The sequence below is a fragment of the Dermacentor albipictus genome, chromosome 7 (assembly GCF_038994185.2).
Source record: "Dermacentor albipictus isolate Rhodes 1998 colony chromosome 7, USDA_Dalb.pri_finalv2, whole genome shotgun sequence".
Lineage (NCBI taxonomy): Eukaryota > Metazoa > Arthropoda > Arachnida > Ixodida > Ixodidae > Dermacentor > Dermacentor albipictus.
In genome coordinates, this window is record NC_091827.1 from 99,351,932 (window position 1) to 99,379,142 (window position 27,211).

General features: G+C 48.7%; 1 protein-coding gene across 1 annotated transcript; it reads left to right on the forward strand.

Annotated features, from left to right (window-relative positions):
- Positions 1 to 2,486: 2,486 nt before the first annotated feature.
- LOC135916850 (uncharacterized) lies at positions 2,487 to 16,593 on the forward strand. Its single transcript, XM_065450278.1, has 3 exons — positions 2,487 to 3,431; positions 5,293 to 5,537; positions 16,140 to 16,593. Exons 1-3 carry the CDS (start codon positions 2,610 to 2,612, stop codon positions 16,507 to 16,509), a joined length of 1,437 nt encoding a protein of 478 aa, XP_065306350.1. The 5' UTR covers positions 2,487 to 2,609; the 3' UTR covers positions 16,510 to 16,593.
- The last annotated feature ends 10,618 nt before the right edge of the window (positions 16,594 to 27,211 follow it).

Here is a 27,211-nt window from a genome sequence, read left to right on the forward strand (position 1 = left end):
TGCCGCCTGAGGAGGAAGCAGGAGCGACTCTCCCTCGCTTCCCTTCTCTCTAACCCCATCCGGACACAGTAAAAGTTTTATCTCTCTCTCATAACGCGAAGTGACACCGCAAGGAAACGGCAAATGACACACAAGGGCGGACGCCTGCAAGCCCTCATTCATCGTTACTGCGAACGACCGCTACAAGATAAAATAAGAGGACGCGTGCATGAACCTTTTACTTGATGTCACTATTACGTTTTTGTACTTTTCGGTGATAACGGCGTCATTATCGAAGACACCAAGGCCTATTGGAGACCCAGCATGTCATAAATACCCGCAACACAACCAAACACGTCGAAGCTTTGCACGGATTGCGCAGTGATCCACCGCGCGAATTGGAAGAGCGCTTGCTTGACACGCCTGCACCACAGCGCCTGTCGCTTTACTAAAGGTTTTGATTATATGCCGTAGCCACACTGATGCGGCAATTACAAAGTACGAAATTAAGAGAAGAAAGGCAGCGCGAAATGCACAGTGGCGACTGCGTTGGTGTCTAGTGGTCTAGTCCATTGTAGTTTGAAACGCTAGCGAAAAAAATAAAAATAAACAAATTGTATAGCTTTCATGAACTCACATATAACGCGAGGCGCGTTCTGGGACCATATATTTCAGAACTCCCGTTATATTCGCGCAAACGCGGTATCTCTCCATGTATCTCTGTCAAGCAATACGCACCACGTAAATGGTACCAGTTTAGGAAAACAATGTAAGAGGCTCGGTGTGAATATGTTGAACTGACTTGAAGTTCCGTGTGTATGAACTTCGTAAGTTTGCCATGACGCATAGAGGTGCGTCACACCGAACACGCGAACTCGATGTGTGCACGAAAAAAATTCTGTCACATTCGATGCCATTATTAAGGCCCCTCTGACTAATCAGCGTGGACGCCTACAAAGCGCCTCAGCTGGCAGACAGGTTTTGCGAAACCTCGGACACGCGCTCATCGCCAACGTGATCGCTGTGCCCATATGCGAGCCGCACCAAACATGTAACGCATTCGTATCATTTTCATCCCTCGCAACATGCACCCTTAGCATTACTCCCAGAGTCAACAAGCTCGAAAACAAGCCCTCCAGCACCACTATGGCGATCAGCCTCATACATCCCACGTAGACGCAGTCAAGATCTCCCATCGCTAAGCCTACACAGTGAGCGTCGTTGACAGCAACCTGCAGGATGTGACCTCGGTTTTCGGAACAGCCCCACGGCGGCATTGGAGGAGGCGGCCGTCCCTCGTGGCACGTCAAAATCAAGATAGGGTCATCGTCATTTCGAACTCCCAGAAGGCATGTCGCAGTTACCTTCGAGGCAAGCTGTACTTCTCTGCCTATCGCATCCTCCCAAACGCACCCTCCCTCCCACAGTGGAAAGCTATATTGTGAACTCCTGGCCACGATTATCTCAACGAAAACTATGGGGTTCACTCCGTTGCCTCAGCTTATGCCATCCGTACCCCGCACAACGGAGAAGGAAATGCAGACCAAATGGAACTCATACCAGCACCCTGCTCCCACCTCCTCAACACTATCACCTATTCTACGGTCTATATACATACCCTCATAAAACCCTCACTTTGGAGGATGCAGTTGCATGCCCGGAACTGCAAATAAACATATATCCTTACCTAAGCGTCTATCACGCCACACAACCCGTCGTATATATGCAAGTGTCCGCACTGTGGAGAGTACCTGTCACTTCATCACGCCACTTGTGCTTGTCACTCCCAACCTTTCGCTCATTGCAAACCCAACATACAGTGCGAGGCTGTTCTATCCAGATCAAACCCGCGTGGCGCTGTGCCGGGCCGGGCGGGCGGCGGCAGCCATATATGACTCCTAGATGTAGGTCTCCCCTCACTGGCGCTACACCGAAGCGAGGAGAAGCAGAAGCTCTCGTCGCTCGTGTCTCTTCATTTCGTTGAATGAATGGTTCATCCTCCCCATCTCATGCTAGGCTATCAGGGTTCCTTGAAATATGGCTAAAACCTTCCAGGCCACATCAAAATTACGAATGCGCGGACCCTCGAAAGCGCCCACCTAAGTTGCTGGGAAGGAGACGCCACAATCCTGAATGTATCCTTCTATGGATGAAGTCACAAAAGTGCTTAGCACAGCACAGCTTAGCACAGCAGGTGAGATGTGTACCACCCTATTTCGTGCACCACGTCATTTATTTCGCTGCTACATTTATCGATACAACTGCAGCATCTAAGCGCCTGGGAGGCACAATTAGAGCCATTGACACCCATCAGTACTGAAACACTGGCTGCTAAAAGAAGTGCTCCCCCTTATTCACGACAGGAACTGGTATGCAGGCACACATCCTCTGTGTAGCATTATTGCTTATGTTAGTGTACTTTCTTGCTCAGTCGGTTTTATGGAAATAAACAGTAAGTGATATCCAAATTTGACAGCCGCTATCACAACAAGAAAGAGGACGAAGAAACACCTCGTGGAGCTGGCCGATCCCCCATAGTGGGTGTGAGCCCCTCTCCAAGGAAAACAAAGCAAAGCAAAGGAGCTGAGCCGTTTTTCTAGTGGGACATCAACTAGCGGCACAAGGTCGAGATGATCGGCGCTTCGAAGAACCACCCAAAGTCTGCCCTGCGCACGCCTTCTCCGCAAGCTCGGGCCCGTCGGGTCTCCTTCGCCGTGCCTAAAGTCGAAGAGAGCGCCTCTTACGTGACCGGGCCCTTCGTGGCACCCGTTCTCCAGCCAGCCACGGAAGGCCCGCTGGCTGCGCCCTACCCTTACGGAGGCGGTGCCGCACACTGGACACGGAACAGCCCGTTCTACGGGTCCGTCGGTGAACTGATGCCTTCGTCTACGCATGCCTTGTTTGAAAGTAAACTGCCAGTAATGACTGACCCGTTCGCGGAAAGAAACTCGATGGTCCAAGGTTACTATTGGGCCAGGCCTGCGCTTGGCAGCAGGTGGTCCCAAACGTTCCAACCCTTTCCTCAACTGGAAGCCTTTCCGGAGGTGCCATCAGACAACGACGATGCAACGTCGCCGCATCTGACCATGCGCAAAGTCGGCGTTGCAGCTCTCGCAGCTGCCCTCCTGGCCGTCGTCGTCCTAGTGGCGTTGGCAAGTAAGTTTTCGACTGCGGTCGCTGAGATGGAAGCCTCGGAAATGCCCCACGTGATGAGGCCGTTCCAGTCGGGAGACATAAGGATCGCCGCGCCACTGCCGCCCATCAATGCTCCGGTGCGAGCAATGCCGAGCGTGACCGTTCGTCCCCGCGCAAGGCCTACCAGACCACACAGGGTCACCGCTCCCCGGCGACTTCTGCCAACCGCTACGCAGCGAGGTTTGGCCGACAGCACTGCGGCAGGGCCGGTGACACGCACGGCGACGAGCGCGGGACGGCATACTGTGAACCGAGCGGTAAGCTGCGCACCAGATTGCGCATATATGTGTGTGCGTGTGTGTGTGCGTGTGTGTGTGTGTGTTGTGTGTGTGCGTACGTGCGTGCGTGTGTGTGTGTGTGCGTGCGTGCGTGCGTGCGTGTGTGTTGTGTGTGTGTGTGTGTTGTGTGTGTGTGTGCGTGCGTTCGTGCGTGCGTACGTGCGTGCGTGTGTGTGTGTGTGCGTGCGTGCGTGCGTGTGTGTGTGTGTGTGTGTGTGTGTTGTGTGTGTGTGTGTGCGTGTGTGTGTGTGTTGTGTGTGTGTGGAAAACGCAGTTGGCGGACAGGTATAGGATGAAAGCAAATGGGGCACCGGTAAATACGTTGAAGTAACCGTACAGTTAGGAGCCGCAAGTAATTGAGAATTTCAAGGTATCGGAGAGGGGAGAGGGAAAGTGTTTCAAAAGGAGGTTCACGCATGCACAAATCCTTCATCGTGAGGCTTTATCGGAGTGGTATCTCAGCAAAAAAAAAGACACAAGTGGCCGACTTCGACGCAGTAGCCGCATAAACGAATGGGCAAGAACCACCTTCGGCACCCGACAGGTTATCCAACGCACGTGCAGTCATTCCATGTGTGTGCGCTGAAGTCACTAGAATGCGCGAGTAATTGGTTCATCGTCGACATAGAAGCTTTGTGCAGCTTCTGCGTGAAGCTTCCGCGGCGTGTGTCCTTGCATGTAAGTCCTTGCCTTCTGAACTACAATAATCTTCCATATCATAAGAAGCCAACAAACACTGACACCAAGTACAACATAGGGGAAATTACTTGTGCTTAATAATTGAAATGAAGGAACAATACTATAATGGTAATTAAAGTGGATGGTTGTGGTTAAAGTGGATGGATGCGAAGGTTGTGGGTTCGGTTCCCACCTGCGGCAACTTGTTTTTTCATCCACTTTAATTTCCATTAGTGTATCGTTTGTTCATTTACTTTATTAAGCATAAGTAATTTCCCCTGTGTTGTCCTTGGTGTCAGTGTTTGTGGGCTTCTTATGATATGACTACTAAAGATAGGTCCCCTCGGTTAACCACCTTTGTTCTCGTTTATTGCATAACGCGGGTCTCGAATCCTGCAACATTGATGCCTTCAGGTAGCACGTGTGGGTTTATTGACCAGTTACCTTCACCCAAAAAGATCACGTTATCGTGACGCCTGTGGCAAAATGGATGTTTCACGTCCGCCGCCAAGGTCTGTGAGTGGTGGCGCTGGCTAACACTTCCAGGGTTCTACTAAAATACATAAATACCCAAGAAAGTGGATGGGGAAACGGCGCCGTGGTAGCTTAATTGGTAGAGTATCGCACGCGAAATGCGAAGGTTGTTGGTTCGGTTCCCACCTGCGGCAAGTTGTTGTTCATCCACTTTAATTTCGATGAATGTATCGTTTCTTCATTTAATTTATTAAGCACAAGTAATTTCCCCTATGTTGTCCTTGGTGTCAGTGTTTGTTGGTATGACTACTAAAAATCGGGCCCCTCGGTTAACCTCCTTTCTTCTCGTTTATTAAGAATCTTCCATGTCTCACACACGTGCTTTCCAGTGCCGTCACCACGTCGTTGGTGCTCGCATTCGACGCTATAAGCATACCCCACTGAAATCTGTGAGCTCTCGCCTTCTGACGTGCCTTCGTCACTCAAAGCGTGCAGAGATTCCCTTATTTTCTCACGGAAGCTCGACCAGGTCATTAGGGGCCGACGCGTGTGTTCCCTTTATTTGCACTCACAGGGGCCTGCATAGCGGTCACATTTAACCTGAGCAGTGTATCCCCACCTCTTCTACATTTCAAGTTGAAGCATCTTGTACGAACACAGCCGGCTGCTGTCTCCTCTGTCCCAGCAGCTTTCGCACGAGTGCGGCGGCCACTTCTACACCTACTGCACCGCTGCTGCCGTCGCGAGCGGGGTCTACTACAGCGCCTCGTCGCACGCCTGCCTCTCCGCGGCGGAGGACAGCGTGCACCTGTGCAACCGCGGCGCCAACCGCTTCCCGAACCTCGGGAGCTGCCTGGCCAGCTGCGTGCACGCGGACGGCGGAGAACCGCACGACCGCTGCTACGAGAGCACCCTCTTCACCACTTGCACGAGGTGAGCACCCGCACGACGGGGAACAGCGGGAAAACTCTTGCAGTCCGGTAACAGTCGCGGCGGCCTCAGGGCTATGGCATTGCGCTGTTATGCACGAAGTCGCGCCATGAACTCCTGGTCGTGGGGACAGGGTTTTGGTGGGGGCGAAATGCAACAATACGCCCGTGTACCGTGGAGTGTGTGCACATTAAGGAACCCCAGGCGGTCAAAATTACTCCCCAGTCCCCCACTACGGTGCGCTTCATAATCAGATAGTGTTCTCGGCCTGTAAAGCGCCAGAATTTGTTTTATGATTGACCTTTACCGGGCCCTGGCTAGAGCCACATGCTCGTCCTGTGGATAATGTGCACTGCGCATGTTCTTTTCGCACCTGGCCAGGTGGTAACGCTCTGCTGAAACATGCCAGTAATAGTGTTTTAACGTGAAGCTTTCTGCGCCTACCTCCCAAGGGCTTTGCGCAGCTGGTTTCTCGCCTCGGTGGCAGAGCACAAACTATCGCTCAACTACATGTCTATCATTGAAGTTTCAACTAGTCTCTCCCATTAAAACAGCGCGAAGCCATATACAGGATCTCCCAGCTAACTTTAGCCATGTTTTTAAGATATGTAAATGCCACTTAGGTACACAGAACAAAGGTAATGTTGTTTTCCGTCGCAAAGTATCTCGAGCGGCCAGTCGCTCGGCAATTTGCGTGCATTTGTGGGCTTCTTTCATGATCGGAAAAACACTTTCATGTAGCACGGGTTGAGCAGCAGAAATCTGTATCGGGAGTTCTTCATGTCACTCTACATTATTCCCTTTGACGCTATTCATCTAATTATAATGTTTGAGATCCTGAATAATTAAATAAGACTAATTGTCTAATTAGGCGGCATGAGTATCTCCAAGCAACGGCAAACAACATTACCTTTGTTTTGTGCACCTACGTGGCATTTGCATATTCTTAAACTAAGGTTAGCTGGGACACTCCGTATACTTTATTGCACAGACTCACGCATAGCGCTATACTCCCTCTCACAGGTCGTTTGCAGCACTGCCGAAGGTGCGAGGAGTACACAGCTATATTCCGAGCGCAGCGGTTTATAGTACCGGTTCTCATTATTGGTGGAATTTGCGAGTTTTATTGTTGCGTGGTACATGACACATAACAGCGATATGTGACGTGTTAGGACCATTGTGCATGCAAATTACTGTGGGGGGGGGGGGGGGGGAACAGACGACGTGGCGCGGGTGAACATATCTCCAGGAGCGTCCATTCTTCCTATTGGCTAAGGAGTCAGCTTCCGGAGTGCTGCAAACGACTTGTGCGATGGAGTATAGAGAGTGTCCCAGCTAACTTTATCCAAGGTATTCAACAAACAAAAGAAAGTAAAACCAATTTTTAAAAGCAACTACGGCGTGCCTCATAATCCTATCGTGGTTTGGGCACGTAAAAACTTTTCTTTTTTTTCTTTTTTTTACTTGACGAGGCAGTTGAAGCCTGGTCCACCTCCGCCTCGTGTCGGCCCAGTATTGCGCTATCTTAGTGAGTGGCTTACGGTTCTTGGTCTGCTGACATCAATTCACTGGAAACTAGCTTTGTACAGCTTCACCGTAAAAAACCCGATGACACCTAAACACTTCTTATGAGCTGTGAATGCCAAAACATTAATGTCCAGTTGAATGCCGCTGAGTTGTCCTTCGATTATGAACTCCTCGCGGGCAATTGAGCACGTTGAAACAAAAGCTGAAATGCTGCGCCAATGCCTCCTAGATGGCATAAAGCCAGTACACTTCGATCCGTGACGTCATGCTACCTTGTCCGACTGCCATAGAATCTTGGGGAAGCTCCCGAGTAAGCCGCGGTGATTTTGACCTGGCCACTTCGTCACGCTTCGCTTGGCAATCGACATTTCGGTTCAAGTAGCATGATGTCGTAAAGCAGATTGCACGCGCCTGTTATCTAGGAGGCGCTGATTTAGTCCAAAGGATAAGACAACTGACTTCTGAGCGTTGCGTCGTAGGTTCAAAACTCACTACTGGCAATGTTTTTGCTTTCGAATATATTCTCTTTTTCATACTGTACAATAATTTTTTACAGCGATTACCGAGACGAAGTCAGAACGCAAGCGAGCGCTCGCGCGGCCATGGAACGCGCGGATAACAGATTTCCGCGAGTGAGGGTAACGTGTCTGACGGCGATGCCCTCTCCCCTCCATCGAGGCACGCACGTGACGTGACGTCGCAGCCAATGAGAATGTAGGTGTCGTTTCGCAGCTACGGACGCCGACTTTTTTCGCTCAACGAGCCATTTGATGCCTTCGAGTCTATTTCGTCTTATTTCTTTCCCTCGTGGACTCTTTCGAAAGCTCTGTGCATTCGACACGGGTAGCAACAATTGAGCGATTTATTTATTTATTTATTTGACTTACTGCAGCCATGGAAGTGATGTTGCAAGAGAGGGGGTACAAGTCGAAAGCACTAAAAGGGTAAATATGTTTATAGCAACGCAATTGGAAATTATACGAGAAATCCAGGAAATGTCACAACGCTGCACTGCCAGCAAGTGCGGCGAATAATCCATTTCATGGGAAAGAACGAATACTTGCAGGCAAAAATTACATAGGTCGATAGTAGCTACGTGGGAAAAAAACTATTTAAAAGTTTTCGTGGCAATTGAATACCGCTTACAGGTTTTCCACACCTTCAACGTCATTGTCGATTATCAGTTAGAAACCCGGCGAAGGCGTGGTCGCTGATAAACCGCCTACGTGGGGAAAAAACTGCCAATTCAAAGCTAGCCGGTGGTTTTCAAAGCGATCTTGCACTGACGGCTACAGTCTTCAATCAATATTTCAAAAACATTTCGCGCGCGTTTCCGGAGCAACCTTGACAGGTCCATCTGCCCGCTCTAGAAAAAAAAATCATGTCACCTTCGGCGTTCTTACTGACGATCACGTTTTACGTACTCGCACGAATGGTTGCCGGCTTCAGGTGGCATAAGCCAGCTAGTATATGTAGACGCCATATCGGTATTTTTGCACCAACGAAACTTCGACGCGCTATGCGGTATTCCTCTTGTCATACTTATTGGATTGCTGGAGACCGCCACACTGCCGACGCAATTAAGTAACATGAATTCTGAGTTACTACGTGCCAAAACCACGATTTCATTCTGACCCAAACCTGGCAAAGCACTTAGCGTTGATAACTCGACGCCCATCTCGCTTATATCCTGTGCGGGTAAGGTAGCCGAGCACGCGGTCCTGAATCGACTGTCCCGGTTCTTGGAGAATAACGACATTTACCACCATAATATGATGGGATTCAGAGCAGGCCTATCCATACAGGATACTATGAAACTGATTAAGCATCAAATCACAGACAACGACTCTAGCGACACTTAGGTCGTTTTGGGACTTGATCTTGAGAAGGCCTTCGACAACGTTCTATATTCGGATATCCTAGCCTCGATATCTCGGCTCAATCCGGGTGAGAGATTTTACAACTATGTTATATAGTTCCTCTCGGATAGGAAGGCTATCCTGCGGGTGGCCGATCTCGAATCACAACAGCTGAAACTTGGCGAGAGGGGCACACCACAGGGGGCAATAATTTCCCCCTCTTTATTCAATATAGCCATGGTCGGCCTTAGCAGAACGCTTCTCGAGATTGAAGGCATCAAACACACTATGTATGCTGACGATATAACTCTATGGTGCTCAGAAGGCAATGATGGTCACGTTCAGGGAGCTTTACAGGAATCTATAGACGCTATCGAAACCTATCTCGAACGCACCGGTCTCAGATGCTCCCCCTTGAAGTCGGAACTCCTACTGTATAGTCCAAAGGAACGCGGTCCAAGTCCCAAGGAGTGGACATCGTTAGAAACAGAGACATTAACCTATATACAAGAAGAGGTTGCCGCATACCCAGAGTCGATTCAATCAAGGTCTTGGGCATGATCGTCGAGTCAGGAAGTACAAATGGCAAGACTATAGGCAAGCTAATTCCTAGAACTGAAAGTGCCGTTCATTTAGTTCGGAGGGTATCAAATCGGCATCATGAAATCAAATAGGATAACCTCATTCGACTAATGCATGCCTTCGTCATGCGCCAATTTATTACATACGTGGCAGCCATGAATCGATGGATGGGCAGAGCGGAATAAATTGAATGCACAGCTTAGCAAGATTACTTAGCGGGTTCTCGGGTTACTCGTATACATTTGTACAGAGCGCTTTATGCGGTATGGCATTCATAATACTCGAGAAGAGTTCAGAGGCCGAGCAGCGCACACAGCTAGCTCGCCTCACTACAACAAAGGCGGGAGATCAATCTCACGGGAACTCGGATATCACCCCGATAGAGTAGCGCAGGAGTTCTCTGCCGTTCCTCCGTCGATTCGTGAGAACATTACGGTCGCGCCCATACCTAGGAACATGCACCCCGATTATAATCGTGGCAGAAGAAGGGCAAGGGCGGCCAACCTCCTTAGGCAAATGCACAGTGATCAGCGACAAGTCAGCTTTGTGGCTGCCACTTCTTGTAAGGGACGTCGGGCGTTCACCATTGTGACTGTCGATGGCCGCCAAGGGATCACATATGCTGCCGCGGGCCGGACGAGGGACTCCGAAATTGTTGAACAAATGGCTATTGCACTAGCCCTGCTGGATAGCTCACGGGATGTCATCTATGGTGATCCGAGGTCTCCAGTCAGAGCATTTGAAAAAGGTACCGTTTCGAAACAGGCTCTCACACTTCTTTGGGGCACCGCAATCACGCACTGCTTCATTTATTGGTTTCCCGCACATCAGGGTCAGATAGAGGGTGCTTCTCCCAACCTCAATGAGCCGGCTCACGGCGCTGCGCGTGAACTAGCCCACCGCGCTACCCCTGACCAAAATCCGACTCCCCAGAGGACAGACACACGCCCTCCACCTACAACGAGATTACAAAATACTACTACCTCAGCCGTAGAACCTACTTCGTTCCTCATCCGCGGCTCAATAGAGCTGAAGCACTAACGCTCCGTCTACTACAAACGAATACGTATTCCAATCCGTCGCTCTTACATATAATCTATCCGGATAGTTACACTGATGGTACTTGCCGCGATTGTGTAGAAATAGCCACGTTAGAACACATGCTCTGGCGGTGCTCCCGGTCACGCTCTATCATCGATGACAGCTCGGCCAGATCGGAGGCGGTTCTCCGCAGCCCTCTTCTGGCTCACCAACTCTCGACTTTCCAGTAAGCCCACGATGTGACCGAGAGGCGCGGCCTTCCGGTTCCCACGTGGGAGCGACCCACTTCGTGAAGACTCACGATCTGCAGGACTTCAGTAAAGTTTTACCATACCATACCATACCTGGGGAGCTCTTACATGGCCCTAATTCACGGAACACGGGCGTTTTTGCCAACCGCCTCCATCGAAATGCGGCCACCGCGGCCTGGATTCGGTCACGTGACCTCTTCTTTAGCAGCGCAACACCACAGCCGCTAAGCCACCACGGCGGCTAATTAAATGAAACGGCTATTGTAAGGCTGTTATTAAAGGAGGAAAGAAAGGTGGCGTTGATAGTTACCGATCTATTTCGATCTGGCGTATCATGTCACAACTAATAGAAGTAATCATATTAGAAACCATTACTTAGTTTCTAAATATGTTTGCAGTCATATCAAGCCCTCAGCTTGGCTTTGTCACGGGATGGTGCGCTGTGGTTCTGCACGAGTAATTTTCAGACGAATTAAGCACAGTGTTAGACCAGCACAGGTTTCCATGTGCTTTGTTTGTCGACACTTCTGAAGCATTCGATACTAGGAATCATGAACTCCTGCTTGAGAAATTATAGCTGCTCGTTTTCAGCGGGCCATTTTACCAGTTAATAAACAATATATCTCCAGCCGCTCACAGGTGATAGCTATAAACAAACAGTTATTCTTCAGTAACAAGTTACCTTTGGAAGCTGGAGTGCTTAAAGATAACTTTTCTCTTCTCTTCCTTAATTATAATCCGTTTAAAAATTTTTTCATCATCTGTGTAGAAGTATGTCATACTTGAGCATGCAGGTGACATCCTCCTTTTCAGAAAACATGTGTGTTACTCAAAAGCAGTTGCGTTACTTCAAGAGAGTTTGTACGATACAATAACCTGGTTTGATAACGGTCAGTAAACAAGAAAAAAAAGTCGCAGTTTCGGTCTGAAATGCGAAGCATCGATTGTGATAGCAAATCAATATGTAGCTGTACGAAGTAAGGATAGCAGATTTTTCGGTCGTATAGACTTTTCAACATCCGCTTACGAACTACATTAAGAAGCATGGTGTCGCGCGCCCTCAAGCAAACTTGAGCACATCTCTCTTGATCACCCCGGAAACTCGCTGTCAGAACGCTGGAGTGAGGAAGCGCGGCCGCAGCAGTGAGCGAATTGACCTTCGTGCTGCCTGGGCGCAGGGGGGGGGACTCTACTTCTGTCGCAGATTGCTTTCAAGATAGGGATCGCCGCCCGCGTGAGGTCGCGCCAACGCAGCAGCCGCTAAAGTCCCTTGATAATTTGAAAGTACCGCCACTCTTTGAACTCTGCCGCCGCCGCGCGACCTCCTCGCCTCCTCCTCGCCCCTTGCGCGTCCCCCCCCACGGCAACCAGTTTTGCCCCCGTTTTCCTGCACGACGATTGGTCTCCCTGCCGTTGCCCTTGGAAACGCGCGGATCTTGAGTTTTGCTTGTGTTTTTCTTTTTCGTTCGCGCCATTTTCCTCCTCAGCACGGCTGGCTCGGCGCTTTAGCTCGGCGTAGCGAACGTTGAAAGCTGTGTTTCCTGCTGTATAAGCTAGCGCTATGCCTTGCTGTTGCGCATATAACTGCAACAAGAAGCCTGAGCATGGTTATGCCGTTTTTGTGATACCGCAAGGAAAGCGTGACGGCTTGCGCAAGAAGCAGTGGCTGCATAACATCGGCCGAAAGAACTTTGTTCCGACAAAGAACAGCGTTGTTTGCGAGGTGAGGCGTCTCTCATTGCTCGTAGCAAATCATATCGTAATGCATCTAGTAATTCTTCCGGCCTGCTCACCAGCGTTTTTGTTGCGGCAATTTGTACGTTGCATAAAAATGCGGTTGCCCTCAGTAACGTATTATTATACATGTATGAAGACGTTTTACTCATCCTGCCTGAGTGACTAACTCTTCTCTAATTGTTCTAGCTACATTTCACTGAAGACCAATTTGAGCCGCGCATATTACAAAGACTCGGGAAAAAAAAGCTGAAGCTGAAAAAAGTTTGCTTTCGCTGACTTTCATTGCCATTAATTTATCATTTGTTTAATTCAATCGGTAAGCACTAGTAATTTCCCCTATGTTGTCCTTCGCGTCTTTGTTGGCTTCTCATGATATCTTACAACTGCTGTGTTCTCTTGAGCGTCTCTTTTTCTCATAATTCTACACTAGCATTGATTCTGATGTTGAATATTATATTCAGTACTATTATTATTGTTGTCGAATATTCTATTTTATGTTCTCGGTTACGTGTATCTTGTCAACCAACGTTAGTGCGTGTACATAAAAATAAAACATTCTGCTGACAATGCTGTTTGATTTTCGTTGCTATAAATGTTTTGTGATGCTTAATTCAAATCAAATTTAAATATGCTACTACATAATGTAACAAAATTTCGTTGTGAACTATTACAATACGTTATCCAAAGGCGTTTCTCTTGCCTAAAGATATAGAATGTCTTCTCCTATAGATATACCGAGTATTTCTTAACGCTTCCTTGACGGCGACCCCTAAAGAATATTCATTAGATGCCCTTCCTCGGCTTCTACTACTGTAGTCAATGAGCGGTTGCCGGCACCGCTTTTTCACACTGAAATTCCGCAATCGTCCTATTCAGTTTACAGACCACAGCAAAAAAGCTATAACTTTCACATTGTGAAGACAAAGGCATGGACAGTCGATGCGCTCGCGACTAATTAAGGCATGCTGAATATATTAACTGCGGTGCACATACGCGCACAGGCAAGAAAAAAGGGTGCCAGGTGTTCTTATTTATCGCCCAAGAGAAGCGAGCGTGAAAGCCTTCTAAAGCCTACTGCGGTAAGACACCCTTCATCCAACTTAATCGGCCTTAAGCCCCTCTAATGTGCCTTAATCCCTCCTAATTCACCCTAATCCACCTTCATCCACCTTAATCCAGCCTAGTCCTTCTTTATACACCTTTATATTTACTAATGCACCTTAATTCACCATCATTCACCCTAATCCACTTTCATCGACTTTAACCCTCCTTAACACACCCGAATTAATCTTAATCCAATCACTAATCAATCATAACTTTGCTAATCAATAATCATGTCTTATACACGGGTGCACATGCTTTGGTTCGCTTCCCGCCTTCTTTCGGTCACGCGATATTTTCTGTAGGTGACAACACGACCTTCAAACAGAGGTGTAAGACTTTTGCTTAATATGCCGCACACAAAGGGATGTGTCACAAGCAATACTAGATCAGACGCACAAAGTAAAGCATCTCATCATGCGGCAGAAAAACTGTCTGGAGTTTAAACTCGCCTCAAAAGCTCCCTTTACATCGGTATACACCGTTCATACGGCTTTAGGAAAAAACCAACCCCGTCATAAATGTTGCCTCTAGCATTATCGATGCTGTTATTAACATTTCTCAAAATTTTCAACCCCACTGGGGCGCGCAACTGGCCCAAAATAACACGCCTCCATAGAATCCTGCGGCCCGTCCGCGGGAGCCAGGGAGGAATAGCGTGCCGTGCGCAGCCGGCGGGCGAGGAGAATCGAGGAGGAAAGCGCCGTGAGGAGGAGAGTGTCGCTACTTTCAAACATCAAGGGGCTTTAGCAGCCGCCGGAGTAGAACGCCCATTTCCTCCTTTCCCCAGGTGCCTTGCGCGCGACAGAAGACGGCGTGCCTCCTTCCCGCTTTCCTCCCTTCTGCGCGCTAGATTGAGCCGCCATCGTCGGTTCACCCTCGCATGCCTTCGCTCGCTGTTTGTGTTTATCACCCTTATGATTTATACGGAACCTCACGGCGATGGCGACACCGACAGCCGAAATGAGCCTGATGTGTCCATACGATTGCTATCGCATTGAAAACGGGCCGCAATCCTGTACGTTCCAGGCACTACCGAGATCCTGGCACAGGCGGTTTGATTATAGGATGTGCAGGCAGCGTACGTTTCCTCGCGGAAACTCAGGCATGAGCAGTCGACGTGAAGGACCGCCTGGACAAGGACACATTGCCAGGCGTCGTATACGTCGTATCATGTGCAGATTGCCCATATGTCTACATAGATGAGACCGGCAACTTCAGGAAACGACTTCAACAGCACAGGAAAGACGCCACTAAACAACACCTGGCGTCAAAGGCCCTGGCAAGGGACTGTGTGACTGCATCACATATTATCAACTGGGGGAAAGCGCGTGTGCGGCCAAGGAGAAGAAGCGATTTTCACGCCTTTAACTGGAGTCATTGGTCCCGCCCCCTCCACCATTCAAACCATTCAGCACGCACTAAATCGCAACATCGACAATCTTCCGCCCGTGTATGTCAGATGTCTTAGTCATGGGGACGTATTCTGAAACGTTCGCCGCGGCGAACTTTTCGCACTGGCCACGCCTCCGCCGTAGCGGCGCGCTCTGAATGGATGCTTTGACAAAACCGGAAATTCAGGTGGCGCAAGTGCATTTCCGGTTTTGTCAAAGCAGCCATTCAGCGCGCGCCGCTACGGCGGAGGCGTGGCCAGTGCTAAAAGTTCGCCGCGGCGAACGTTTCAGAATACGTCCCATGTTATGCGCCTACATAAGAACCCCACATTACACTGGTTTGCACTCGTGGTGAACAAGGCTCCCGTGAGGAAGCCGAAACGTTAAAAAATATTTGAAATTCTATTTTTTCGGTTGGTGTCCTGACCCCTTTTAAAATGTCGTAATCTGTACCTCCGAAAGTAGATGTGTAAATTTTATAGTGAATAGTAGTCAGGCCAAAAACAAAATCGGCGCTCTGAACACATTTAAATTGTCTAACAAGAGTAATTTGAAGGGACACTGGCAATAAAAACTAAATTGTTTTAGAGTGGTGTTATCCTTTACAATCTCTAATTTGATAATTTCATTCTAACAGTTTGGCCATATAAGCAGCTAAGTGAAGGCCTGCGTTTTATGATTTCTTAAATAATTTACAACGTTGTATAAGTTTATAATTTCACCCGTCAGTGTGACATGTATTTGTTATTTGGGCCATTCTGTGTTAACAAATTTCTTGAAACTTCCTAGGAAAAGTTCAACACCTTATTCTTTTATAATAAGAGTACATGTATAGCCGATCCATGCACATAATAAATTACCTGAACCCGAGGAGGTCGTCAAAAGCAATGACGTCACGAGAAGGTGGGGTGGGCACATCAATGGGACGTCGGCAGCCGTCTTTCGTTCACGCGCCTTTTCTGGCTTAGCAAGCCTCTTCTCTCAATAATAACGGCTTTTATTATATGTTATGAGGCTAATTAATTAGTATGGCTGAATTTATTTTTGTTTATTTCCCGTTAACTGTGGCGATCGTGTAGCGTCAGGGCTCACCACTGCCTGCGCCCCCTGCAGGCAAGACGTGGCGGAAGCGTGGTGGTACTACAACGGCTCTGCGTGCACCGAGTGGACCTTCCCGCTCGGCAAGTGCCCGTCCCTAGGCCGGAGAGTGTACCGCTCCCGCGCGGAGTGCGACAGGACGTGCCCACTGCGTCGGCAACGCGGTAACACCACCGTCAGTAGGCGTCGCCGGTGTGGCTCACCTGTCGCTACCATGTGCACTCCGCAGCAGGTCAAGTACCCGTACTTCGCCGATATGCAAGCGCAGGGCAGCGCCAGATGTGTCAAGGCAACGAGCCATACGCTTCGGCACCGACGCTGCCTCATCGGGTCAAACCGATTCGACTCGGTCGCCACTTGCGAACAGAGCTGCGTCCACTTGTGACGGAGGTCAGCTTGAAGCGGCCTGATGCAGCTCAGGCGATCCGTTACAGTATTGCATCCTGGAATAAACTTCGCCTCGCGACAACTCGTCTCGTCATCGCGTGTGCGTAGTGGTAGGTTTTCTTATTTTTAGCACGAATGCTCAGACCATCCGGATGGAAGCTGAGAATGTGCAGTCGCATAGGCGAATGGCCCGCACTGCATAGAGAACGTGACGTAGAATTTCATCATTCAATACATCGCTTTGATGCTTAAGCTCCATCTTCGCTATAGGTGTTGCTAACTTTGCAAATACGAACCACAGCTCCCTCGAATAACGATAGCTAGCCTTAGGTTGGAAGGAAAAGCTCCGGAAGGTAAAGGTAATTCACGTACAACTTTGCGTCGCCTAATCGCTTGCTCGCGGTATTAAGACAGTTCAGGGAGAGATGTGCAGGCATTTTTCCATTATTAGGATGTGTTAAGCTTACCTATGTTGCTATGAAGCTCGGCATGTCAAGCTGGCTAAATTCACAAAGCTGCTTGTTAGTATGTACTGTCACCGAATGGCCGGCCCCTAGTGCCAAATATAATGGCGGTACTAAAAATAAACGCCAACCACAAGAAAGGAAAAACCCAAACAGAAAAGAAACGCTCCGCAACTTAAGCGTAAGAACATTTTAATAGGGCTCACCTAAAACACAGTACCTTGTTCACACCCGAGCTGATCAGTATTTTCTTTTTGCAACATTTCTAATCGCTTCTCGTACTTCGTCTGTCTCAGCACCAGAAACATTTACGCAATCATGATCACGTTGCTTTTCTCTAATTAAGCGCGTCTCACAGAAAACAGCACGCGCCCGGACGCCATGGTGTTCTCCAAGCCGCGCCCACATCATCATTCTGAGATAGCTTGGCCTCCTAGGTCTCTCCTATTTTGTTGTCTTTCGGGACTTACGTGCTTGGACACTCCCGTAGATGCATTGCCGTGAACAAATTCTTTTGATAACTCCATCAATTTCAATGCCAATCTCAATGTTCATTTGCTTCGAGGCTGATACTTTATTTTGAGACATATATTACCCTTCATTCAGAATGCCTCTTAAAAAAAATATCTCTGGTTACTTGTAATAGATTTGTGTTTCTTCTTAAACATTTTTATGTTCATCCCGTAATACATTTATGAAATTCCCTCAACTACTGGCCAATCTACCGAGTGGGTAATGGTCACTTTCCAATTAAGGTTATCATTACAATCGTCATCATCATCATTCTGAATTGTGAAAGACGCAACACAGATGGACGCGCCCTCTAACGAGCGGGCAGCGGACCAAGTGAGCCGCAGCCCCTTCTGTAAGCACCATATCAAGCGGCAGCGGAGCTGCCTACACCACTGCGTTCTGTGCAGTAACATAAACGAGAGCTACAGCGGCCGCCCCGACAAGGATGCAACTCCACCAAGCGAGGCCTCCAGGAAAGGCTGCAAATGTGCGCGGCCATCTCACATTGTACCTAAACACCTCGTCGTGTATTCAACTGGCACAAAAAGTATTGCTGCAGCATCACGGCTGTAGCGCAGGTTTTACAGAAGCTTCAGCTCTGAAAAATCACAGTCCAACGGATGCGATCTTTATCGATTAAGCAAATGCCTTTCATACAGTCTGCGACACAAGCTTATTTCCAAAATCAAGGGGATAATTAAGAACAATAGACTAGTATCTTGAATTGCAGGTGGCCAGGACCCGTAGCCTCAGATTTTCTTTTTCATTTAAAATCGAGCTCAGTTCCGGTGCCTGAAATGTCTTTTCTGAAGCTGCCTCTATGTACTATTTACGGCAATAATGTAAATGTAACAAATGGTATTGCGATAAGGCTAAAACTATACCGAGGTGGTGGTGTCCTTTAGCGAAACATCGCTAGTGGTTTTGAGGAAGACAAACTTAAGTGTCCTTTTTGTTATGCGATTACTATTCTTTCCAAACTCCACCCAGGTCGCGGTCGGTCCGTCGGTCCGTCCCCGTCTGACCTCTTTCACGCCAACTTAAGCGACTCTGTAGTCCGTGTGCGAATTGGTAAAGCAACGAGCGGCTGCGCTGAAGAAACCGGGATTGAAACCAACCATGGTATCAGTTTGGGCCACTGAGTATGCGAGGCTACATATGTGCTCCTCTTCAACATCTTTCAGGCAACCTTGGGTCGCCAGGTATTCGCCATTGCCTCGGTGCTGCTCTTCAATGAACCTATTTCGTGCCTGTACTCGGGTCACTGGGTATGTGCGTATCTTCAATGACTAGAAAACGTCATTTAAAGCTTATGTGCTGTTTCGCGAAGTCTTAACAGTGTCACATACGTATATTTGCATCGCGCGTGGTCTTCTTCGCGGTGTCGCAGCATGTTCCGATGAAAGCGCGGAAGAGGTGGTCGGTAGCAGTACATTCATCATATATGTCGCGTTTAGGTAGGAGCAATATGGTGTTCCACAACATTGCTGGGATGCCAATCATATTGGCGCCAGCAGTCATTGTTAGATGCCGTTTGCCGTAATTTCTTATAGCTCTGCAAATAGAGTGAAACTTTGCAAATGCGAAATAAATGGAGTCGTGCCGCTCAGATCCATTTTTCTTAACAAAAAACTTATTTGAATTGAATTTGCGCACAATATAGAGTGAATTCTTATAACTTCTAATATATAATCTAGCTTCTAAATGCTAAAATATGCTACCTTGCAGTGGCTTGAAGGTACCGTTAGCACGACAGCATAGGGCGCAGCGCGTGGAGGAACGAAAGCGTAGCAGAAGCCCGGCTAGGCCCGTATCAGTTGCCGAGATTGTGACGGAAGTCACGTGTTGTTGTTCTTTCGCAAAGTATCACTAGGACTGGTGCCCCAAACGTCAAGGTTGCCATAACAACCGCACTCTAAAGCTCTCACTGCTGCTGTCGGCTTCCGAAAAGCGATATCAGATTTTTCGACACAGCTCTTTCTAGAAGTACATTCCGTTCGCGACACATGCTAAGTATGGAGTGAGGTGCGTAAGCTTGAAAGTTGTGTTTTGGTTCTGTGAGTGTGAGTGTCAGCCAACAACAGAAACATTAATCATGGCGCTGGTCTTCGTCGGCTTCTTCAACGTACCATTGAAAAACACAGGGGCACATCTGCTTTACTAAAACTGTTGCAGAAGTTTCGTAGGTTTTCTTCTGACGCGCGTCAGCATCGTGATCTTCCGGTGACTCGTAGCGATGCAAGTTCAAAGCTCAGGCCATCCGTTCCAGCGAGCTGATTGGCGGGATCGAGGGGAGATGGCAGACCAACATGGTTGCACTTCCGGCTTGAAAAACGTGACGTCAGGGCCACTCTTATTTTGATTCTTTCCTCCTTAGCGCATCGAGATTACGAGCGGCGCATCCCTTATTCTTTAGTTTTTCGTTCAGCTCTCATGATAATGATTAAGGCGTTTTTGTTCATGGATGAACGGCTAGTTTTCTTCTTGTTCTGCTTTCTTGGTCTTCAACACAAATGGCGACCACGGGTGGTCGTTTAGGAGTGCTCCAGGAGTACTCATCTTGTCCGGGTGATCGAGAGAGGGCGCTCTGGCTACATTCGGTTGGTTCTTTCCGATCGAAGAAATCCGACTTAAAGCACCCAGATATTTTCTCCTGCCATGGACGACATTGGTGCTACTGGGAGGTGCGGCCAGTTTTCAGTCGCGCGAGCGTCACGTAGTTTCCGTCAGGGTGCTTTTCCCGTTGTCACCTTCGCTGTTTTGACGATTTCGTAATTTTGCTGTCGTGCGTTGTGCGCCTGCCTCAGGTTGGTGGCCCGGCACTGCTTGCATTTGTTAGCGGCACATTCAGTTCCACTTTTGAATAGAGAGGTAAGAAGTGGCAGCATCACATCATAGCGCTGAGACTTGTGCGGGCCTAGAACTGTCTTGTAAGCGATGGCCACTATAGCGGTCTCCTTTTTAACCCACCATATCTTAAAGGGCCTCTCAGCCGGCCCCATCGCCGATTTTGTTTACACAGTGGACGCTGTAAAGCGCCGTTTAAGAAGCGCTTTACCTAAACAATTTTTGATCGATTCACCATGCAGGTAAAAGAAATTAACTGTCCTGTTGTCATGCCGCTAGCAGATGAGCGTCACTGCCAACGGAGACGCTCTCTCCCTCTACCTCTAGTAGCGTTCCCAAGCGGTTTTACTTCCCTGCCTTTTTGCATCTGGAGACAAGGGGCATACCGCGGAGTCGGGCGCGGCCTCCTTTCTTGCGTCGTTGCGCCTTCCACCTATTGCTAAGTCAAGGTGAGTCACGAAACAACCACAGCGATGAGGAATGTGTACGTGTCGTGGTGGCTCTCTGGCGGGGAGTATGCTGTATCGAGAGCGAAGGAGCCCGAAAGTTACTTTGAAATTTCAGCTGTTATCGCGGCGCGCAGCGCGCTGATACTTTTCAGGCACGATTGTCAGCGCGGCATGCACCCATTATGCTCGTCCGTTGGCGTCGCCCTAACCGAGTTAACGAGGACAGCGAATGATAGTGAACGCGGAGTGTGGAGTGAACGGAGTGTGGAGTGAAAGAGTGAACGCGGAGTGTGGATGAAACACAGCGATAGCGAAGAGACCGCGAGGAGGCAAGCGGGGGAGGAGGGTGCAGCGGAACCACGAGGCAAAAAGTGGAGGAGGGGGGTATTGTAGCGCCGTACAAGAGGGGATTTGCAGTCAAGACGGCTACGAGGTGGCGCTAAAGTAGCGCGCGTCGTCTGTTGAACGATGACGACCATATATGGAAACAAGGCACTGCATGAGCGGAAACGTGTCGGCGTAGGCTGCTGTGAATCACGCCCAAGCGTCACAACGCGCTTCCTCTCGCGATCTCCCGATTAGCGATGTTGTCGCGCCAAACTTCACTCCGTTTGCAACGTGCCTCGCGAGACAGATTGTCCGCACCTGCCAACATACCACGAAATGAAAACACATACAGAGCTGCTCTCGAGTTTCGCATTATATGGAGTATTGTAATCGCCCGCGAGTTCTTTTTTTTTTATGCACTTGTGTGCTGCACGCTGCTTGCCGCATCTTTTTATCGCCGTCACCGCGACTTAAGCGAGCTATGCTCTCGAGGACCCATAAGGTCCTCGAGAGCATAGATCGGCCAACTCACTCAAAAAAGCTATTCGTTTTAAATCTAAGAGGGAGCATGGCGCCAAGAAGCTACAGCCTCAACAAACCAGCCTCGTCAGACCCAACCCGACCACATTCTTTCGGGCGCCTATTTGCGCATTGCCTCTTGGCGTGAGGCTCTCGAGGCTTGCCGGGTCTTTTCAAGACACTGTTTGGTGCGCGTTAGCTCTTAAGGCGCGGATTTTGTCCGGCGTAACGCGGGCGCAACGTTACGCTACGTTCTACAGAGTAGTTCTACAGCCGCTCTACAGAGTCTAATCAGCGCGCATCCAGCGTGCCCCGCCGCGTTCACCGAGCTTTGGTGAGGCCAGCGTGGAAATATGACACGTCCTACAAGGTAAATATACCTGGTAGCGAAGCTTCCATTGAAGCCCATACGTTCAAAACATGGCTGTCCATCGGCGGTCCGTGGGGCTTAGCGCCACCTGAATGTGGTGGGAACACTTCCGGCGGAAGAAAAAATAATGTGACGCCATGTCCCTTAAAAACAGAAGGGACGTCATTTTGTTTTCGAAGGCGTGAAATTTGTTTTGTTGTTCTTCCTTTGGAGCTATACATTCAAATGCGCCGCCATTCGACTTGATGGGCGTTTCGAGCTTTCATAGTGGCGTCAACGCCCCCTGTAGCGATGGGCGCTGAAAAGAAATGCGTTTATTAATAATAATAAAATTAAACTTGTATTTTCTTAACCCGTCACGAATATATAAAATTGACTAGGAATTTAATTTTTTTGAATGAATCTAACTGTGTCTCGTTTGAAATAAAAACGCGTTTTTCTTTACCAATGTTTGTTCCCTCCAAACATAGTCGCGCTTCAATCGCTGCTCCCATAACCCCCAATGCTGATGTCGGTGATAATCTGTACTCAACCGCTTTTCGCCCGAAGCTTCGCGACCTATTTGAATCGACCTTGCGTCCTATCTCCCGCCGGAGCCGCTAGACCAGAGTGCATCGCCCTCTATCTTCTCAGGCCGACAACATGCCGGTCAGCCTACATAGATAGCCAAGATAGGTTCAGCTACAGAGATTGCGCTCAGCTTGCGCCTTCGCCAAACCAAAAAACGCTCTCTTGCCGCGAGCTTGTGCGCGTGCGCTACGGCAACAGCCGATCGCCGAGCTGCTGCTGCCCACGTGTTCAACGAGCTGTGCTACACAGGGCGCAAGTTTGCGGCCGTCCTAGCGTCGCTGACTCGGTATATCTGATTTTGCCGGCTGCTAGCTGGCTGACCTGAAACGCCGGACTGTATCCGCGCCTTTAGTGGCACCCTCGTTGCCCTCGTCACACGCCGCTGTGGGTGGCTGTGGTCTGTTCTCTCCCAGATTCCGCGCGCTCAGCGGTTATAAATTGCCGCTTGCGTTTCACGTGGGGAGGGCCTATCTCGCCCGTGAGCCTTTCCTATTTTTATAACTACGTTTTACGCATCAGGTGGTTAACCCGCCGTGGTTACTTAGTGGCTGTGCATGTGTTGGGCTGCTATGCACGAGGTCGTGGGATTGAATCCCGGCCAGGGCGGCAGCATTTCGACGGGGGCGAAGTGCGAAAACACGCGTGTGCTTAGATTCAGGTGCACGTTAAAGAACCCAGCTGCATGGTCCAAATTTCCGGTGCCCACTACGGCGTGCCTCATAATCATATCGTGGTTTCGGCGAGTAAAACCCCACAATTTATTTTTCTTAGTACATCAGGTGCATCGGTGTGGAAGTTACGCAAGACGTTCGGTGACGAAAATGTACCACTCCGCGCGTTCCGTCCATGGATGCCCCGCTGCACGCCAAAGGCGTATGCTCCGCGAGCGCGCACGTGAGGCTACCGCGATGGGCTTCCAATAAAAAAAAGATCCCGAAAAGAAACGCAACGAAAAATAAATTTATCTAAAATAACGCATTCGATAGACGCATACGACAGTTTATTACGAAGAATTAACCCTTTAAGGCGCCTTGTACACAATTGTGTACATTGTACTTCTGGTGTTTTTTTCGCGTTTAGGGCGCGCAATTTTCTATTAGGTTGGCTTTAGCACATTCCCAAACTTTAAACTGACAACCATGTGCATTTTGGGCACCATCTGTCGCATTTCGGTGAGATGGGGCTCTATTCTGGGGCTCTATTCTGGACACGCATGGCGGCTGCACGGCCGCCATTATCCGCCATGTTTACTCTCTGATTGGCTGTCGAGAGGTCACGTGTTTTGAAATTTGTGCCGGGAAGCGGAAGTTTTGCGAAATGTCATTTTGCGTTTTCATCAAGATGACGAAACGTGACGTGGAGCTGCAAATTTTATGGACTAATACATTTTTTTGCTCCTTGGCAGATATATGGTGATGTTAGCGCTTCAAAAAGAATGTGAGCGGTAGCGTGCAAAAGCCAGTGCAATGCATCTGCAATTGCGCGAATATGTGGTGGCGATTCAAGATATGCGCCATGCCAGCTTGCTGATTGGCTGAAGGAATATCTCGTAGGGAGCGTCACAGGAAGGGCTGTTTCGTAAACGTCATTTTGACGATGCGTGACGTTGCGCAGGGTCGCCATTGCTGAGATTTTCCGCCATAATTTTTGCTGCGGCGAGCCGCGCGAATTATGCTAATGGGCAGCCATATGCAATGGCAGCCAAGAGGAATGCGTATCGCCACATTTTCCCCGTCGTTTGGCACCACGAAAATCTTTTGTTCATAACGCGTGCTCATTGTATTTGCATCGCTCTCGGGTGGTGCTGGCATTTGTGTTTAGGGCCATCGTTTTTTAAAAGAACGCGTTTATACGAAATAATATTGGTTGAATATAGCAAACTTTCAGCAATGTTGTCCACTTTTCACTGCTGCATTTGTATTGTAATCGAGATTAATGCCTTTTCGCACAATCAAAAGTTATGACAACGGCCTCTTTCTAATTTATAAAAAGAAATGTACGCAAGGCGGCGCCTTGAAGTTTCCTCCTGCGGTGTGAGTAACCAGCGAAATGAACAAGAGATGGCAGCGCCGGTGCTTGCGTCGCTCTAGTGGATATCTCTGGCGCGCGCAACGCTATCGGTGATATTCGGCCGTTTCTCATCCAGCCGAGTCGGGCTGAGTCACTTGCGTTTCACGAAATAGCGATAACGTGGCCTAGAACGTGCGCGCATCAGCACTGGTAGGTCGCGTATGTTGTCTCAAGAAAGAAAACAAGCGCGTTGGCTCCAACATGCGATGACTCATTCCATTTTCCAGGGACACGCATCCGAGCTACTGAAGCAGACGACGGCTTGTACGCAGCAGACGACGGAAGCGAGAGCCGTTTTCGACAGAATAATCATACGCTTTGAGATAGCTGCTTTATTTTTACTGCGGAGGAAAACTGTTTTGCCTTACCGATAACGCTACATTGAGTGCCTTCATTTCAGTTTCTTAGGCGAAACGTCAAGTTGGCGTCACGTTATGTAAGCAAAACTGGGCCACCAGCGCCATTTTGTTTGCGTCGCGCCTACGTCACGCAACGAAGAAAATGGCGGAATGTCCAGAATAGCGCCCATGTTCATATCAAAACAAGAAATGGCGGACGCCGGAGCAGCAAAGAGCGGTGAGTCAAGTTCTTATTTTTTTAGAGCCGCTTTTTTTTATTGTGGCAAGCGAAAAAAAATTAGACGCGCTTGTGCATCATATGAAGTACCGAGGAGTGATAATTTTATCCCTTCTGAGGAGATGACCGAACGCTAACGCTCGCACGCGCATGTGTACACGATTGTGTACAAAGCGCCGTGGTCGCTGCAGGAATGAAGAATGCTGAGAGTTGCTTTGATTTTCTTTCCAGGTTTTTTGGCCATTCGTCGTTCTTTCTACAATGCAAACAAGTATAAGAAAACCCAAAAGACAGCTGAAAGGCTTTTGGAGCTCATTGCTGATAAATGTTTCAGACGTTGGGGAAAGTGAGGAAGAAGAAGCCACGTGCGAAGCGACCGACGCCTGCGTTGCAGCTGCGTTCACCAACCTCACAGAAGAGGAAGACGCTGCTGCAGGGGAAACGCAAGCTGAAGAAGTGGACACAGTGTTTTTTCCTTTTGTGAACCTGGGTATCTGCAATTCTTGGCTGGACTACCACCGTGACAATCAAACGCTGCCTGGAGCTAAACTCCTATATTTGATGAATTTTCGCTTGCTTGCAAGCTGCCGAAGCATTAATTAAGTCGGTACTACCCGAGAAAAAGCGTGGAAGGCCTTCTCTTGCAGAGATCCAAGCACCACAACCAAAGATAGGGCAAAAAAGCAAGAATATCGCTTCCTTGCACCGACGCGCACTACGACTCCTTTGACCATTGGTCCGAATCCCGCGACCAGAAGGTGCGAATCAGGTGCAAGCTCGAGAAGTGCACACGAGGCACCCGGATATTCTGCATGAAATGCGCCGTGCAACTGTGCCTGACGAAAGAGATAAATTGCTTCCTCGCATTCCACAAGTGAATTTTGTGACCACCGAGGCGCTGTGTACACAATTGTGTACGATGTTGCAAATAATAAAGTTTCATGATAACTTTCAAGAATTCGATGGTTTTGTGTTTCTTAGGTCCCAAAAAGAATGTTTATATATAAAAAGATTTTTTTCTATGCATAATTGCAAGTGGCGCCTGAAAGGGTTAAAACATTTTTCATTCAATATTGAGCCTCTATAAAAAACAAATACGATCAAGAACAAACTATTTCTAAATCTGGACGCAGCCGCGGCTGCAAGAAGTCTCTCTAGCCGCCACAGCGTTGCATCTGATGTCTGAAACAGCTTCAAATTGGTCAAGCGACGCTCACTCCTAGTCCTTTTCCTTCGTCTGTGCTTGGTGCTCGCGTTCAGCGCTATTCACAGCAGACGTACATAATACCAGTGTCACTGTGGAACAGTGCATCTGCATTTATAGCGCGTACAGTCAGACAAAATTGCTGTCCATTCTGCCGGCTCACCTGAGCTTACGCGAGGGCTGGCAACTCGAGAAGGAAAAACAGTGAACAGGACCTGTTTCAGTGCTATCGTCAGTTGTAGATGAAAAGTTGCGCTAAGTAAAGTCAACTTTAATTTTGTGCACAATTTAACAGCGTTTATTTTGTTTACGAAGCAGACCCTGACGCCCGCAGAGTGCCAGAAAGGACAGAGTTTCCGCAAAGAACGCGCGTTCACACAGCACAAACAAAAAAGCGCGTGCACACAACACGCACGCACAAGCCCAAATCATTAATTCGATATAGTTTAAAGATCCCTGCGCCACATTTATCTTTATGCGAAATACTTCCAGATTGCGCGCGCGTCACGTGTTATAACAGTGATGTATGGGAAATAAGGAATTTCTTGTATCTTTAAGACTCTTGCGCACTTTTTTCGGCATGTTTAGCGTTCGTAAGCCCTCTGCATGGGCTAATATCTGACATGGTCTCTTAGTCACTGACATGTTCCATTCACGGAAACATTGACTTCCTCAGAGCGCGATTTTCTTGAGTGGCTCCGAGTAAGCCCTAAGCAAAAAGTGTGATTTGCGAGTCATGGCGATTTCCGTTAACTCCCGACTTATGCTCAAGAGTAAAAGTACTGCTGCTA